The 19,024-nt window shown below is 36.4% G+C and overlaps 1 protein-coding gene across 1 annotated transcript in view; it reads left to right on the top strand.

Annotated features, from left to right (window-relative positions):
* The window catches only part of UBAP2 (ubiquitin associated protein 2), a 54,631-nt gene that overhangs the window by 19,000 nt on the left and 16,607 nt on the right, over window positions 1–19,024 (top strand). Inside the window, exons 2-6 of the mRNA XM_006898503.1 lie at window positions 9,664–9,731; window positions 11,969–12,158; window positions 15,147–15,357; window positions 17,064–17,338; window positions 17,857–18,026. Coding sequence (XP_006898565.1) covers window positions 9,664–9,731; window positions 11,969–12,158; window positions 15,147–15,357; window positions 17,064–17,338; window positions 17,857–18,026 — 914 coding nt within the window. The remainder of the gene's footprint in view (window positions 1–9,663; window positions 9,732–11,968; window positions 12,159–15,146; window positions 15,358–17,063; window positions 17,339–17,856; window positions 18,027–19,024) is intronic.

The raw sequence follows: 19,024 nt of genomic DNA, 5'->3' as shown, positions 1-19,024 counted from the left end.
CCAAGAGCTTTTTGCTTCTGGGCAGCAGTGTTGGGGTTAATGCTCTCTTGTGGGTGGGAGGGCCTAGTCCATCCCTGATTTTTGCCTGAACTGCATATGAAAAAAGTGAATTAAAAAAAAAAAGAGCAAACATTCATAATAAGCCTATTCTGTTAAACTTTAAATGATTTTGTGGATTTTTCAGTTGGCTTTAAAAAAATGCTCTTTTGTGGAAATGTTTGTTTTTGTGATAGCATTTATCTAAGCCCTTGTTAAATCAGAATCGTGATTATGTAAGTGTTTTTAGCTTAAGATTTTATTTTATTATTTTTTGTGTGAGTGTACCGTCAAATCAGATCTGACTGGTACAGGAGGAGATTGTCCCTCCTTCCCCAGCAGAGCATCTGGTGGATTCGAACCATGAGCCTCTGGGATTGCAGTTGCAGCTCCTTGCCACTAGGCCACCAGAGCTCCCCTTAGCTTAAGATTTTAGTGTGGAGTGTTGAATAAAACTTTCGTAGAGGTTTCAATGACTGGAGTGGTGGGTTTTTTTTGTTTTTTGTTTTGTTTTGTTTTTAAGAAATAGACAAGGCTTTTCTTTAGTGTAGATTTGAACATTGAATTTTTTGGTTAGTTTTTAATCACATTAACTGCACCATCTAGAGATTCTTTCCTAGGATAAAGGGCTATATAATTTTGTGATAAAAAGTTTTAAACCAGAATTGCTTTTTGATTTTGGAAGAAACAAATTTGCTTTCTTCTTCAGTGTGGGTCTGGTTTTCAAAGATAGTTTCCGTTGGAATTCTTTTCTGCTTTTAGTGATTCGTTTTGTGGACATTTTCCTGAGGGTATAGAGGAAATAGTTTTAGTCCTTCAAAAGTATGTGAAAGATATATAGAGACCCTTTCATAAGTTTTGCATCCTGATGGCCGGATGAATTTGCTACAATTAAATTGGAGACCAGTGGTATAGTTTTCTCACAGTGGCTACTAGAAGTACTGGATTGTTTGGTGAGAAGGCTCAGATATAGTGAATTTATGACTCTTGTGCTTGCCTCATTTGCTTTTATTCATTCTTTATTTCAATCTATAGGACATTTAATCCTGCAGACTACTCAGATTCTCCATCCACAGATGGATGTGGGACAAAAGCAGTAGTTTGGGAAGCTGCGCAGAATGGTGCAGATGAAGGAACTGGTAAGTGTGTTATTCTGACTGCGTTTGAATGCCTCACTCTTGTGTCAATGATGATACCAACCTGTTTGCAGACAGAATAAAGAAATAAAGAGGGCTGTCCAGGACCTGTCCCATCATTTTTTTTTCCTTTAAGTAGGAAAAAAAGCTGTAGAAGGCAATCAGGTCAATTTAAATCCAGTCTCAAATCTCATTGCATCTGGATTACATTAAAATTTTTTCCTATCTTAATGGTAGAAATGAGTATTTGGCCAGATAAAGTAATGATGAGTTTGAATTAACATTCTGTAAGTTTTTCTTTCTTTTACTCTTTTAATGTTATTATTGTCTGGAATTCATGGGTAAATACTTGTTATTGTGGTGTTTTAGTAACATGGAGCCCTTTAGACAATTTATGCATGAAAATATATTTTAATAGTGAAATTGTATTTATATTTCATGCAGTTTAACTCTTCAAATCTTTAGCTTAATGTTATCACAAAGTTAACATTCACGTACACTTGGTAAAAAAGATAGTGAAAACATACCACTGTAGGGTTGCTGTGAGTCTTAGTTGATCTGAGGGCATTTAAGAACCACCATTGCAGGAGTACAAACAAATTTCCTAGAAAACAAAGATGATGTAGAGATGATCAACAAAAGAAGACTAATAAAATTGAAAGTCTCCTTGTGAGACTGATAAAAATAAAGGGAAAGCATACATAATTTGTGACAGGAATGAGAAAAGAGATTAAAAAGATTATAGTGAATTTTTTAAAAAAATTATTTTTTTTGTGTGTATGGTCAAATCAGATCTGACTGGTACAGGAGGAGATTGTCCCGCTTTCTCCAGCAGAACAGCTGTTGGATTCAAACCACACACCTCTGGAATTGCAGTGCAGCTTCTTGCCACTAGGCCACCAGAGCTCTGTGAAATATTTTAATGTATTGATATATCATTCCTTTATAGATGTAAAAATATTAAACTTAAAACACAGCCCCGTAAGACAGGAAAAAGATAATATTATATCATGACCATGTTATAGTTACACTTCATATTTAGGTTTGTTTAACCAATATAAATCATTCAGCCATATATATCCAGAATGGAGATCATATTTTCTTATGTACATCAGTGTTTGATAGCAGATGATTCATAACTGAAAATAGAAAAATTATCAACTTGATAGATAAGCAAAATATACTGTATCCATTTAATAGAATATTAATCAGTGAATTAGGAAAAAAGTGCTAATATATGTCAAAGCATTTGACATGAACCTTGAAAATAATGTCAAGAAAATGAACCACTTATTGTATGATTCTATCTGTATAAATCACCCAGAATAGGTAATTTGAGACAGAAAGTATATAAAGATCAGTAACGTTGAAAAGCAAACTCACATTTAGTAGTTGTACCTTTGTTTGTATCGGGTTTTTTATAACCCTCTCTTCATAACAGAGATCTGATGGCCTAGTGTTAAGGAGCTGAGCTGCAAACTAAAAGGCACACGGTTCAAATCCTCACTAGGTGCTCCATGGGAGAAAGATGGTCAGAAACCTGTTGGAGGATCAGTTATGAGTCATTTCGAGCTCAGCAGTACATAACAACAACATGACTATTCAAATAGTCTTCAGAATTAATCTGTGAAAGAGTTTTCATTTCTTCTCTCCCCTCAAGTCTTCTTTTTTTGCTTCTCTCTTTTCTCCTTATTTAAGGTAGCAGATTCCTCTGAAGCTTCGTAATTTTGTGTTTTGTTTTAGGATGTTTCTGGTGATATAATGGAAAACATTTAAATAAATAATCTGGCAGACGGGATACCCTTTTCAAATAGAATATTGCAGTCTCAATATCAGGATTTAACATGTTTCAAAGATACAGGCTTTTTAAAAATTTAATTTGTTTATTAAAAGATTACTGGAAATTTTTTTCCTGTTATATGTTGTTCTTTTTTCATTTTTACATTATTATTAATTTTTTTGTTTTATTTAAATTTATTGTTTCAGTAAAAATTTACAGAGACTTTAGATTTCCATTCATTCATTGTTGCACTTTTCTTACCTCCCAACCTTCCTCCTCAGTACACTACCCTCTTGGAAAAGGAAAAGAAAAATTCTTTCATTGTTTTACAAACCCTCCCCCAGGTCCATTCCACCATGCAGCCTTCGCTCTAGACTCCTGTCATGACAAAAATACCTAACCACTTATCCCTTTTAAACAGTTTTCTCCCTCATCTGTTTCAGTGCAGTATACATTATTGAAACCATCTTTCTCAGTCTCTCCCCAACCCCAAGGTCAGTCATGTTTCACAACAGTGGCACCATGCAGTATTTGTTCTTTTGTGACTGAGATACGTCACTCAGCATAATGTTCTCCAGAGTCACCCATTTTGAATGCTATTGCATGAGTTCCTTGTTTTTTCAATGCAGCATAGTATTCCATTGTGTGAATATACCACAGCTTCACTATCCATTCATTTGTTGATGAGCACTTAGGTTGTTTCCAACTCCCTGCTACTGTGAACAAAGCCGCAATAAACATGGGTGTGCATATATCTGCTTGGATGTCAGTTATGGTCTCTTTGGGCTATATTTATTCCCAATAGTGGAATTTCTGGGTCAAATGGTATCTCTATTTGCAACTTTTTGAAAAAGCCCCATACCGCCTTCCACAGTGGTTGCACTATTTTACACTCCCACTAACAGTGAATAAGGGCTCCAGTTTCTCCACAACCTCGCCAGCATTTGTTGCTTGCTGTTCTGTTAAATTTTGCTATTCTTATTGGGGTGAGATGATATCTCATAGTTGTTTTAATTTGCATCTCTCTTAGGGCTTGGGATTTTGAACATTTCTTCATGTGCTTGTTCACCATCTGAATGTCTTCGGTGAAGTGTCTGTTCATATCCTGTGCTCATTTTTCTATTGGATTATTTACCTTTATCTTGTTGTGGTGACATTATTATTAATTTTAATGAAAATTTACAGAGATTTTGAATTTCCATTCATTCATTGTTACAATCTTCTCTCTGCCCACTCCTCCCCTCCAGTTCATTCTTCTCTTTTAAAAGTAAAAGAAAAATTCTTTCATTGTTATACAATTCCTCCCCCCAAGTCCACTCCACTATGCAGCCTTCATTCTGGACTCCTGTCATGACAAAAATACCTAATCACATATTCCTTTTAAGCAGTTTTCTCCGTCATCTGTTTCAATGCAGTATACATAATTTATCCCATGTTTCTCAGTCTCCCCCCAACTCAGGGTAGCCTGTGCACAGCAGCATAGCTCCTTTCCTTGTCCTTTGCTATCATCGCGTTCACAGTTATGGCTGCCCAGCCCATTGAAGCTTTCTTCTGTTTTCATTATTCTTCTACTTTGCCAAACATGGAATTTTCTTCTAACAGTTTGTCTTCCTGGTGAGATACAAAGTAAGCAATAACAAAAACACAGCCACCAAACAACTTTAGGAGAGAAGTGGATTTTACAGGTCAAATGTTTAATTCATTTCTTCCTTTTGAAGAAACTAAAAAACATCCACAACCTCACTTCCTACAGGTTTACTCTAGGTTTAATGCTGTGCTATATATCCTTTTAAACTATTTTTTGTTTGATTATGTGTTTTCACTGGGCTTTAAAAGTAAAGACCTAAGAGAGCCTCTGGTGGCCTAGTGGCAAGAAGCTGCCATGCAGTCCTAAACTTAAAGGCCTGAGCTGACACAGGGTTTCTTGGTTTTAAATCAACCTTTTTTTAAAATCACCCACTTTTTGTTTTTTAATTTTATTTTAATCATTTTAAAAAATAGATTTAATGAACATTTACAGAGATTTTGGATTTCCATTCATTCATTGCTGCACTTTTCTCTTTGAAAAGTAAAAGAAACACTCCCTCCCTGGTACACAATCCTCCCACACCTCTCCCACTGCCCCATGTACATTCCACTATGCAACTTTAATTGTAGACTCTTGTGAACATTTTTTAAAAATCACATTCATATGTGATTTTTTATGTGGTTTTTAATGGATTACTCTGTAGAAAATACTTGAGCTCATCCTCTATATCTGTTTCTCAGGAGTAAGAACACTGGACTTTCTATGACTAACATTGAGTTTTGCTGAATACCATGAAGTTTAACAACAATTTAGATAAATATGATTTATTGAGTAATCTACCTGAAGTGAATGAAGTAGCATCTAAGTAAGACCTGCTTTAAGTGGAATTTTGTTGTTTTAAATAATATTCTAAAGGGTGGTAGCACTGTTAAATAAGTGTGCTTTTGCTGTGTCCACATTTTCTTTCTACGACAAAATTGCTTGGATATGATATACAGAGTAACTTGAATAGTAGAATTTTGTCTTCATTTTTTGAGATACTGCTTGAATTTCTATATGTAATTTGTAAGCAATTTCCATTTTAATATGACTGAGTTTTTAAGAGTAGATTAAAAATTTGCGTATAGTGTGTTACACCTTTGACAATGAACGTTTTTCTGGTTTAGACTCTCCCCCCACCCCCAATAAATTATTTGCTTTTATTTAAAAAACAAAACAAAGCAAAACAAGTCTCTGTGTAATCCCTGGACCAGAAATCAATAATGAGGTGGTCTGGTTTTTGTTGTTTTGTTTTTGTACTATACCCAATAGAAAATAATTTAAGATAGGACTATATATTTGACCTTGTGATGTAACTTTTGGCATTTCTTTACAGGTACCTGGAAGAATTCTGTGGAAGAGTGGACAACAGAAGATTGGAATGAAGATGTAAGTGTTTACTGATGGGTCTGACCCATCTTTCTTTTAGTATCAGGTAGGGCATGTATACGTTAAGGAGAGCCTTACCCCTCTACACACACACCTGCACACCCTACTCCTCACCCCCAACAACCCTACCCCTGAGCTTAAGCTCCTAGTGAAGTGGCTTTTTATGGAATTGGTCAGATGGAAACTGGGGCTTTAAGATTCTTAGAGAACTTAGATTTAAAATGACCAGGAATTAAATAGAAGCAGCATATTTTTTAGCTTTTCTTTCTTTTGTGTGACTTGTAGTCAGTCAAGCCATATAACCCTGTTACCCTGGCCTATGAACCATATGTACTTTAAAATGTTTTCATTAAAAGAGAGTTGGCCACAGTTGATGTTGATCTATATAGTTTATCCTGTTCCAGTCCCCATCTCTTCTTCTTTTGCTTAGAAGAATTCCAAGACATAGACATTTTTATGTATACTTAGTTTTGATTTATCATCCTGAATTCTCAATTATGCATAGATCATCTTTGTAATTAAAAGTTCTTTGATAATTTAAAAAATAGGAAGTAACTGAATTTTGGTTTTGGGGATTTGGACAGATAGATGCATGTGCTTGACAGAGTTTGATCATACATTAGCTGGGAAATAATAAGTGGGTTAAAAGTAGTCTTTAAAAAAAATCACTTAGAGTCAACCAGACTTTAAGATGAATTATTTCTTTCTCATATGAGCTGGTAGGCCCTATTTGGAATAGGAAAGGGGGAGTAGAATTCCTTCCTGTCCTGTTTAATAACATTGGACACGACACTATTCCTTGGGTCTTGGTTTCTTTGTGAAAAAGACAACCAGTAAGTCTTCACAATATTACTTGGCTTCTAAATGGTATGTTAACAACTCTGTACCTTATTTTTCCATGCAAATTTTTCTTGTAAAATGTACTTGGTTGACTCATAAAACCCTAAATATGCTTGTTTCTCTTCTCAGTGTTATTATATCTGGCTTGTTAGAGGTGTGGTATGAGGAAGGATGGGAATAGTATGCTCATTTTATTGAGATTTCAGTTTTATATTCACTGCTGACTTGATCAGCCAGAGGCCCTTGGATGTCACTTGGCTGTTACTTGTAATAGGAGGAGACTAAACAGATAATGCTCTGGTGGTGTAGTGGTTAAAGAAGTACACTGCCCAATCAAACCACATGATTTGAATATACCAGCCTATGAAAAACTGATGGAGGATCCAACTATGGGTTGGTTCTGACTCACTGGTAGTGAGTTGAGAATAGTTAAGAGAGCTTTGCCACCAAGTCTGAAGTGTGTATGACTGCTGACCAGAAGACCTTAAGCCTCCACTGGAGAAGGATGGACTTAAAAAATACCAAAAAGGAAAAAAAAAAGAAAAGAAAAACCCGTGCTTCAGAACCTTAATAGAGGATCAGTCTGAGTAGGGATAGTAGTGACAGGAGTATGTGCTTATTTATACCAACGAAATCAATAAATAATGCAGAAACTTTTTCTAGAGAAAGGTTAAACTATCTGCATTCTCCTTTCTATTTGAGGAACTGTCATTGTTAACATGTAAATACATCAGGTGGTGAAAGCTGACCATTTCCTGAGCGAATACCAGCTTCATTTTTCACTAATTTTATGTGGGGACTGTTACCACTATAAGCATTTAGGTCACCACTTTGATTTGGTCCTGTTAAAGTTTTTTGAAAGATTCTCTCTCTCTCTCTCTTTTTTTTTTTAAAAGACTTTCTTGATGTAAGATATTTGTTCCAATACATTTTTCCTGCCCAAATAAATCTAGCATTTTGTTGAGTACTGTCAAGTTGAAACTGAGCCTCCAGTGGATTTTCAGAGGCAGTAAATTTCACAGGAAAAGTTTGCCCATCTTTTTCTTGCAGAGCAACTGGTGGATTCAAACTGCATGCTTTCAGGATTGCAGGGCAGATTCTTAACACCAGAAACTCCCCATGTAGGCCATATAGTGCTAAATTTTATTTTCTATTCTTAGACTTTGAGGAAACTTTCTGTTCCACTTTTAGTTTGTACTGCCATCTAGTGCTGGCATGAATAACTGAATCTGAAGAAAACAGACTTCCTTCCAACCCTTAATACTTGTGACTTTCTTGGGTCATATGTGCCCCTCAAATTGTATCATCATCCATATTGACCCCCAAAATGTTTCCCCATTTCCAATGAAATATGTTTCACAGCAGTAGCAATAGAAACAATAGTAGTAACAGCAACAACGAACATATGGAAGGAAGAGGAAATATGGGGAAAAGTAAAAATATTTAAGGTAATTGGGGAGAATTTGAAAATTAATGGAATGATCTCTGAGTAGTTGTAGAGGGAAAAAATGTTTTGCAGTACACACAAAAGGAAATTTCAGTTTATTAGGAAGATTCCCTTAGCCAGTTTTTTTCTCCCAATAAATTTCAGTACATTTTTAAATTTAATTTAATTTTATTTTTTGTGTGTACAGTCAAATCAGATCTGACTGGTATAGGAGGAGATTGCCCCTCCTTCTCTAGCAGAGCATCTGGTTGATTTGAACCGCATACCTCTGGGGTTGCAGTGCAAGTAAATATTTTTTTTTTCTTCTTTCAGATGTAGGCATTTTCAGGGACCTTAACGATCTCAATACCCTTAAGGCTCGTACCATGGCTTTAATATTGCCAGCTCTAAACATGTTTCTGCAGCAAGTAAATATTTTTTTTAAAAAGTCAAACCTAAATGTGTTTCATTACTAAAAACACATGATTGCAACAAAAGTATTCAAAGTATGAAAATGTTTTATCTCAAAAGGGTTAAAAATATTTAATATTTTTTGTTTTAAAATCGGATAGAAACCTGGTCGTTTACTCAGACCTTGCTTGAGTGTTTCTAGGATATCTGATTTTACAGTGTTTCAAAGTTAGGATTGTAAAATAGTAAACCTTTGAACAGCACTTTCTTTGGCTTCTCTTGTTATTTCTTAGCCTTCAAAAGACCATGGTTTGCTTTAAAAAATAAAAAAGCACATTTTCATTAATAAGCGATAAACTTTAAAAAATACTGTGAGTGACTGGCAAGTGAATTAAAAAAAAATCCATGCATATCATTTATGCTTTGTGAAAGAAGCTGGGCTGAAAAAGTGTATACTGTATGATTTCACTTAAAATTCTGGAAAATGCAGCCTGCTGTTTTATGGCAGAAAGCTCGTTGATGATTGGGAGCATTGTGAGTTTTGGACAGGAGGAAACATTTGTGGGTGATTGAGTATGCTAATAGAGTATACATTTAAATTTAAATATTTTACAGTTTATGTCTTTTGTATTTAATAACTTATTTTGAAAGCAAAGAAAGCATGACATAATAATCACAAAATACAGTTTTCTAATAAATAGAGTACAAAAGCTTTTTCAGCTGACTTTTTGGTATTTATGGTAAATACCAGTAATTTGTTGATAATCTCGTGTATAGTGGCAAATACACAATAGTAGGACTGAGACTTGATTCTGAGTGGTAGCTCACTGGTTTGTCTTCCTTATTATCTGTCATTGATATGATGATGTGAAACCTTTATTTCAGATGTGTCCATCTAAAATTGTTATCACCCTAAGAAAATAGATTGCCATAACTCCATGTATATTTTCTTTCATTCAGATCCCCTTTTGAGTGCACTACAGTGAGAGTATTGGTGATTGAAAGTTGGTAGAGAATTTAATACATTTTTGTCCTTTCATAGAATTAGATTAGAATCTTTTTTCATACTTCCCTACAGCTGTCCGAAACAAAAGTCTTCACGGCATCATCTGTTCCCGCAGAGAATCATGTGACTCCTGGGCAAAGGTAAACCTTTTTTGCTGCCATAACTGACCATTTTTGCTTCAGTGAAAGTGTTTTGGTTTTTGGATCTCTGTATTTTCCCTTTCCCATGTAGTGTAACTATTGCTTTACTCCTAACCTGTCTGTCAGCTGATTGATTGTATTCAGTTGATAGCTAATTGGTTTTATTTGTTGTTAGTTTTGGCAAAAAAAATTCTTTTAAACTGTGCCAATACTATACTGTTTTATTATTGAGGGTTTATAATATGTGTTTTTTAAAAAATTTTCTTCTAGTTTATTTACAAAATTTTAATACATTGTTTTCAAGAACAAGTTCTTTACATTTCCCTCACCACCACCACCCCCACCCCCGCCCACTCCCATCAACTTGTACAACCTGATGATGAATCCTCTCCCTGCACATCCACATCCCTCTGCTTCCAGCCTCTCCCACCCCTCTTGGATCCTCATACTCATTTTACAATAATGATTTTATGGCAAATGTTTTTAAACCTGTTTAATTCTTGCTCTTTTTACTTTTCAGTGGTTATCTTTTGATAAAATGAACTAAATAAATACAGAAGATCCTTTGGTTTCTTCATGTAATAACATTGCTTTAGATTTATCAGGCTAATATAAACTTCTGGTGCCCATTTTAATCTACTAGGATTCTGAATTACAGAAAACTATTCAAGTTTTGGGGATAATAACAGCATTCATAAAATGTTTCAGAACTTAATTACTGAAGATAATTGACATTAATTCACAAGTGGTATAGTAACTATAAAAATCTTTAATTATGGTTTCAAATACAGTGATCTAGAAGAATGAAAATCTTTATATGTGGTACCTTAGAAATTAAGGTACTTTTGAATTTAAAGTCCTGAAACTCTTGGTTGTAAAGGGGAGGGACCTATTAAGGGCACCCTCTTGAAATACTTTTTATATTTTCTTATTAATTTAATTCTGGATATTTTCTTATTTATCAGATATTTTCCTTTTTTTAAAAAAAACTCAAAACAATCACTGGACTTTAAAAATAATGATTAATTTTTCAATGTATACATACTACTTCCCCCGATATCTATATCAAAATGAGCTCTAGTGGCATGATGTATGTTGCATTGTGTTCAAATACCAGCTGCTCTTACAGATGGGGGCTTCCTCTCATAAAGAATTAGAGCCTAAAAAAAAAAAGAATTAGAGCCACAGAAAGCCAGTGGGGGGGGGGTCACTGTGAGTTGGACTTGCCTCGACAGCAGTGGCTAGTAGGGGTGGTACATATCCTGTGAAACTTTTTTGGGAAAGAATTTGCTGTATTTTTTGTAGCCATGCATATTTTGTGATGTGACCTAGCTAAAAAAACTACTTTGGATTGTATCCCTGGAGTTATACTTTAAGAAAATAAAATACTCTGTGTGGTCCAAAATAATAGGGAACACATTCTGGCTATGGAAAAAATGAGAGCAGTGTTGTATAAAAGGAACATGGCTGGAATTTTGCTTTTTGTTAGACCAAGTTTATCTGCAGATTCTATGATAGATACTAGGTTAATGTGGAGAAAATTGACACAGAAGTTAGCAGCTCACTCACACATCTGTTAGACCGTATCTGGAAGATCATTTCCCTCTCTTGCTTTCAGATATTTGACTGTGTTTCTCAAATTGGAATAATGTAGAGATAATCTTAAGAGTTCTAGTTAACACAGTGTAGCATTGTATCTGCTGTATTGAATATTTTCTCCTAAATATTTAGGTAAGAGAATGATGAAATTTATATAAACTTAAGAATATTCTAGAATAAGAAGCAATACTTACAAGGCTCTTTTAGGATAAACAGAAGACTGCTTCAAATGGTCTTTCATGGCCTTCATGCCTCAAGAATATACATTTGCAATGAGGGAAAGTGTGGTTTGTTGTTGTTTTTTTAAAAAAAATCCCAAAACCAAACTCCACACTTTATTTAGTGTATTGTTTACTTAATTGTGCCACATTTTCAAGTCAATCATCACTGTGCTATTGCTGTGGAAATTTCCCACTACACTATTTGGTTTCCTTTCTTTGCAAAGCCCTGCTTCAGTCTTTGTGGCTTCGTATGTTTTGTTTGATACACTTCTTTCTGCTCCCTCAAACTCCAGTTTCCCAAGGTTGTCCTTTAGATAGTTTTTAGCATGAATTAGTTTATGTTGATTCACTTCTCACGTTCATTTTTTGGTACAATTTGGTTTTGACTGGTTCCTCATTTGCTTTTTGTCTGCTTAGCATTGATCTGGTAGCCTTGCTTCAGAAGCCTGCTCCTCCCAGTCAAGTCTCAGACGTCAACTCCTTTGAATCTTCCCAACAGCAGGGCTTTGGCCAAGCCCTTGTCTTCACAAATTCGCAACACAACAATCAGATGGCATCAGGGAATGGCAGCTCCTCTGCTGTCAACTCCTATTCTTCTCAGAGCCTGGTAACTCACCTTTATTTCAGTATGGGACTTTTAAGGAATGTACCCCTGGGTAAATGTATGCTAGCATATGACACGTGATTTACAGTTATTTTTGAAATATAAAAATTTAGTAAACCTCAGTCCAGAAAACAATGATGTAGTGATTTCCAAGCACATATCTGAGGATTCCATGTGGAATTAAGTATGCTGAGTTTCCTGGACAGAGATTAAAAAATAAATAAATTAAAAAAATTATGATTAGTTGAGTTCTTTTTAGTCTTAGTCAGGTGGAAATCATCCTTCTTAAAAGGTATTCTTTTTTTTTTGTTGTTGGTTTTATTTTAGCACCTACCACTAGCCTTAAGAAAAATTTTAAGTGCAACAGTGAATGAATGGAAACCCTAAGTCTCTGTAAACTTTCATTAAAATTAATTTAAAAAAAAATTGTTTTCCAGTTGCCCTAAGAGTTTATTATTATTGACTTGCCAGAAAATAATGCAAAATTCATTCTTTACAAGTCTGTCAAGGTGCTTTTATGTTTTTCATTTCTTTGTTATTCCATTAAATCTACATTTTCTCCAAATTCTAAGCCATAAAAGAGATGCCTGAAAAAAATAAAAATAAAAAGAGAGGCCTGTCTAGTTTGGGTGTGTTTTCATGAAAATCATGTCATCAGTGCTGTGTGTGTGACTGACTTCCTGTGAGGGTTAACTTCCCATCACAGAGGACTTCAGGGACTTCGGTGGAGCATTAGAGGATAGATTGAGTACAGCATGTGGAAGAATGTGTCTGCAGAGCAGTGAGCCGCCTAGTTCTAGGACATTTTGCACTGGCGGTGGGGAGGTGGAATACTGACCACACAGGCCCAGTTTTCACTTGTGAAATGATTTTGTTCAGTCTTTATTGTATTTTACTTTAAATTTACTGTTAGGAAACAGTATTTTATGAATGTTATAATCTTTCTCCGACTCAAATCATTAGCTATTACCTGATATGAAGAATTCAATATGGAACCTTTTCCATTGCTTTACGTGTTGCATCTGTCTAGTCACTTCACCTGGCTGGCTTGGAAAGTTGACATTTTTAGTGTTACCAGTGATTGTGTATCAGATAATGTGAAGGCTTGAAATAGGTCAGAGGAAGATGACATCTGTTTTGAGAAGATCCCATAAAAATCTCTCTTTTTTTTTTTAGTTGACTCATTTATGCCCGTTCCTCTTCTGCCTTCCATCCTCTGCTAGAATGATGATACAGTGTCCTTGCTAACTTGTTGATATCTCAACAAGGTCAATGAAATGATAGGTCATTTTTCCCAGTGACCTTTAGATGTGTTGTTTACTTCATAACCTAGGCCTTGAGAAACTGGAGTGGGAAAGATTTAATTATACAGTTCTTAACCCTAAAATATAAAAATTTGAGGACGTTAAAAACAATCATACCAGGATATACATGAGATCAAATGTCAGAATCTTTAGGATTGGCTTTGGGCATATGTGTATTTGTGTGTTCGTGTGAACATGTATATATACACACACATCTCTCTCAGTGCACAGGTTTGTTAAAGTTCCCCTGTTGATTCATATCCCGCGGGGATTGAGCCGCTAAGTGTTACCTAGGGCAAGGCAGTAGTAGTTATTAACTCAGTGATTTAATTGTTCCTTTGAGGCCAGGCAGAGATTATATTAGAAAAGAAGGGTAAAAATAAACATCCTCCAGGAACCCTCCACTGAAGGAGAGGGCTTGAGCAGGGTGGGGCAGGTGGTAAGTGGCAGAGCCCAGCTGCTTTCCCAGGAGAAGAGGTCATGCGGTACCAGAAGGTTCCTTACCTAATGTTTACACTCCTCTCCTCAGAACACCATAGCACTTCATGCCTTTGAATATTTATGATAGAAATAATTACTCTCTGTTTTCTATATTTGGCCTTTTGGAAGAATGCAAAGTATTACTGGTTTTGACTCATTAGATGGTTTTGAAATGGTTTTTTAACAGGGACTTGTCTTTCAGCAGATGATCTTTCTCTATAAAAATGCGTTTGACTTAACACTGTCTTTGGACTTTGACTGTCCTTGGATCCTGGTAGCTGCCCTGCCAGAATAGATGGGGCAGGTGTACACTTTCATTTGTTTGTTTTTGTCTTGATGACCTGAACTTTATTTTAAACACTTTCATTCAAAATGATTTATCAGTAACAGAAATCGATGAGCATTTCATTTCATGCAAGTTCTGTTTTTATAAATAGCTGGGTAAAAAGATGTAAAACTGGTGTTAAGTACTTACATTGCTATTTAATAATAAGATTATCAATGGTTCAAGATGAATATATGTATATATACATAATTTAATAATTAACCTTCTTGCTTTTAAATGTCTGCATGTTATATTTAGTTAATTACAAATGTCAGCATGATGGATTTAATTGTCTAATTATGATTAACGATGGAGGAAGTATATAAAGAATAGAGAAATTTTCAGCTGTTTAAGGAAATAATGTCATTCCATGAAAGTTCACTAAAGTAGCAGTAAGACAATGCTGCCTTCTTGTTAAGCAGCTGCTTGTGTCATTTAGTGCGGTTGGTGTTTTGTTAGTGTAAAAAACATAACATGTTGGACTGCTAACTCAGAGGCCTGTGATCTGAATCCTCCAGGTGCTCCTCAGACGAGAGAGGGACAGTCTCTTGCTGTAGACAGTTATAGCTTCAGAAGCTCAGTGGAGTGTTGCCATGAGTTGGAATTCACTAGATGACTGTGTTAGTTGGAAAGCGGAATTTAGACAATGAGCTTGTGATACCAGTTTTTCTTCTTTTTAAATTACTTTTTCAAATCTGTTGTCAAACATTCCTCTTTAGCTTTTTGTTAGAATAGATTCTTGTTTCGTCAGTTACTCCTTTTCATGTGGTGTTTTCTTAGGTGAATCTTACTGTTTGAGGTGTTCTGGTTTATTGGATGTGTTCTAAAGCCTGGGGAGAAACCCATGTTGCTGAAAGTTTCTGCTCTTCTTTCCTTTTAAAGTCATCCGTCCTCGGTTCAGGATTTGGAGAGCTTGCACCTTCCAAAATGGCCAATATTACTAGCTCCCAGATTTTGGACCAGTTGAAAGCTCCAAGCCTGGGTCAGTTTACCACTCAGAGTTCCCAGCAGAATAACACAAGTCCTCCAATCACCACTTCTTCTTGGGACCTCAAGCCTGCAGCATCTCAGTCTTCAGTCCTCAGCCATTTTGGTAAGTGTTCATTTCTATGCAGGTTTTTCCCTATTGAAGACATGATAGACATTAGCAAAGCTTATTGACTTTGTGAACACTAATATGAAATTTGTAATACTGTTTTTTTGAAAATATTACATAGTATTAATATGGTTTCTGAAGTCAGTCCATTAGCTTTGTATTGTACAAAGAAATTCATCCATCTGTGCCTTTAGGAGATACGCAAAACCATGGTAGAGGCATTTAGATCTAAGGAAACAGTGCTTTGAGTAAACACGTAGTTTTTTGAGTAAACACATAGTTTTCTGAACTCTGTTAGAATAGGTTGAAGACAGAAAGTGGAATGTGGGAAACCTTTTAACCCCCATTTCTTGTGATGCTTTCTTGTTCTCATGTGCTTCCATCTACCATGATTTGGTCACCTGCTGTTTGCTGTGTTTATGGTAAAGATACCATGTGTAAGTTGCATGTGTTCTAAACTACACCTCCACAGAAATTGTGATGTTGAACACTCATTCTTCCATCAACACACTCACGCCACACTGTATTAAAGGATATCAATGAGTTGCTTTAACCATATGGTCAAAGCAGAAAAGACAAATTTCTCTTCTCAGTGAAATGATTTATTGTGTTGGAGTCCCTAGGGCTACTCTGATGTGTGAAGTATCGTCTGCCTAGGAAGCTCATTAGCAGAGTGCCTGGGGTTTTTGTTGGGTGCTGATCATATTGGCAAGAAGTCCTAATCAGGTACTTAGTTACTAACTGAAAACTCAGTAGTTCAAACCCACTAGTGTCTGGGAGAGAAGACTCCTCCCATGAACTTGACAGCCTAGACTGCCGGTCAGATGTCATAAACCTTTTATTAGCTGTGCTGCGGCAAGCCTAATAAACAAATCAATACCAAAAAAAAAAAGAGAGAGAAATTGACAGCCTAGGAAACTCGAGAGAACAGTTCTCCACTGTAGGGCCACTGAGTCAGAATCGACATGATACACACCTAAGTCGAGTAGGCTGTTGGGAATTCTCAGACACCAAGTTCTTGCATACTAGCCAGAGGCTGACCTTGCAGGTAGGCCTTTCTAGAAAGTAATTTTAAGCCTCCTATGCTATTTTCATCGTGGGCAGGTTTCCTAAGTAGTAGAAACTCTTAGAAAGTCTGTTTTCTGGATTTTTTTTTTTTAATTTTATTATTTTTGTGTGCGTGTACCGTCAAATCAGATCTGACTGGTACAGGAGGAGATTGCCCCTCCTTCCCCGGCAGAGCATCTGGTGGATTTGAACCGTGCACCTCTGGGATTGTAGTTGCAGCTTCTTGCCACTAGGCCACCAGAGCTCCCCTGTTTTCTGGATTTTGAGGTGACAGACAACACAACTTCAGTCATATAATGCCATCACCCAAATCAAAGTGCCAAATAGATCAGTTAATTTAAACATGATGAATTAAGAACCATGTTGCTGGGTAATTGGCATTGGTTACAGTTGCTGAGCTTTGAATAAAAACTGAACGCTTAACCACACTGTGCCAAAAGGTTCTTGGCATTTGTCATGCAGTTAGCAAATAACTGTGGACACATGCATGTTATTCAACTGGACAATGTCTGTAAGAACTGTTGGTGATTGTGGTGATTGTGACTTCATGATTAGGATCAGACATGGGGCAAGAGGAAGTCTTTAACTGCTAATTAATTGATTGTAATGTACATTGTTTTTTTCTTATTTAATAGACTTCAAATCTCAGCCTGAGCCATCCCCAGTTCTTAGCCAGTTGAGCCAGCGACAGCATCAGACCCAGGCAGTCACTGTTCCTCCTCCAGGGCTAGAGTCCTTTCCTTCCCAGGTGAAACTCCGAGAATCAGTTCCATCCGGCGATGGTACCTCCACTGTGAACAAACTTTTGCAGCTTCCCAGCATGGCTGTTGAAAACATGACTGTGTCTGCCCACCAACCACAGGCCAAACACATCAAACTCCCAAAACGACGGATACCTCCTGCTTCTAAGGTGAGCATTCCATTGTTGAAGTCTCAGTTTCCGAGGTGATTTAACATCTGACTCAAATAATAGTTTCTTAAATCTCAGAAATTGAGAGGTGGTGTTTTTCAAGCACATAGCTTATCACTTATTGAGGAATCAGCTATTTCTAGATGACTGGGCGAATATCAGAGGGTACCTGCTAAGAGCTGGAAAACTGAGGTCCTGCCTAAGAGAATGTATGGTTCTTGTATGTTTAACTGTGTCCTATGGTTAAAAGATGCTCAGCAGTTCTCTCACCCACAGAATGAGGTTCCTTGTCAGTCATACGTTCAGCACAAGTACATCTGAAAGAGTAGTCATTTGGTACCCACGCCTCTTTCCTTCGGTCCAGCTCCAGCATGTTCTCTATTACTGCTTTAAGAAGTAGTGGATGGCATTACCCGTAACTATTTCCCTGTTAATTATAATTTTTATTTTTCTATTTCCTTCCCTTTGGAATTTGAAATTCCTGATCTTTATTCCTGACATGATGGCTTTGATTTCAGATTCCAGCCTCTGCAGTGGAAATGCCTGGTACAACAGATGTCATAGGATTGAATGTTCAGTTTGGCGCCTTAGAATTTGGATCAGAACCTTCCCTTTCTGAATTTGGATCAGCTCCAAGCAGTGAAAATAGCAATCAGATTCCCATCAGCTTGTATTCAAAGCCTTTAAGGTACGCAACTTCATGATTCTCTTGTTTTGCCTGAACTAAGCCCTCTATTTGCAAAACAGCCAAAACTAAACCTAAGAAATTATGTTTTGGAGTGGGTAATAGGTTTTGGGGAACCATCACAATAGTCAAATTCCAGAACTTTTCCTTTTACCGCATGAAGAAATGTAGTACAACTCTTACTTCATTCCTAATTTTCCCTAATCTTCTTGGCAACCAGTAATCTACTTTCTGTAATTGCATATTTTGGTCAATTTTTATAAATGGAATATAATAATATCCTTCTCTTAGCAGAATATTTTCAGAGTTCAGCTATGTTGTATAACAAGTTTGTCTTAGTTCTGTTGTGATGCGTTAGCAGAAATACAGGTGGATGACTTTAACAAATTTATTTTCTCACAGTCTACTTCTGGGTGAAGGCTTTCTTGGTCTGTCAGCTCTGGAGGACGGTGCTTGTCTCTTCTGAGCTTCCGCTCCTGGGTAATCATCATGTGGGTTGGCATCTTTCTGCTCCCATCTCTTCTCTTGCCTGATTTTTTTAAAAAATATGAATATCTGAAAAGAGATTGACTTGACACTCTCTTGCACCAGACCTTATTAACTAACCAAGCGAAGATAAGCAGTTTCCACTTGACATAAGCAGAAAAACCAAACCCACAGGCTTCAGGTTGGTTCTAACATGGGAACCTCCCCCGTCGTATTTTCCAAGATGATAATGGGAATTGACTGTCTATCTTTCTCCTGCAGATCAAGCTGGTCGTGTCAGACTGCTGACCTTTTACTTCGCAGACACTAGGTTTTCTTTATAATCAGTCAAAGAGGTTAGCATTTACAGTGCATCGTTTTTTGGAAGGCAGCTATGCTCACCACTATATGACCAACATAGTGCATAGTTTTTGATGCCAGAGTTTAACAAGTACATTAATGCTTCATAATAATTCTGAATAATTGGCCCTGGTGTGTGCTATGCTTAAGGTGTTTGCTAACCAAAAGGTCAGCAG

This window comes from Elephantulus edwardii, unplaced genomic scaffold, assembly GCF_000299155.1.
Source record: "Elephantulus edwardii isolate Elephantulus edwardi_28Jun2011 unplaced genomic scaffold, EleEdw1.0 scaffold00232, whole genome shotgun sequence".
Lineage (NCBI taxonomy): Eukaryota > Metazoa > Chordata > Mammalia > Macroscelidea > Macroscelididae > Elephantulus > Elephantulus edwardii.
This window is presented reverse-complemented; position numbering and strand designations above follow the sequence as displayed.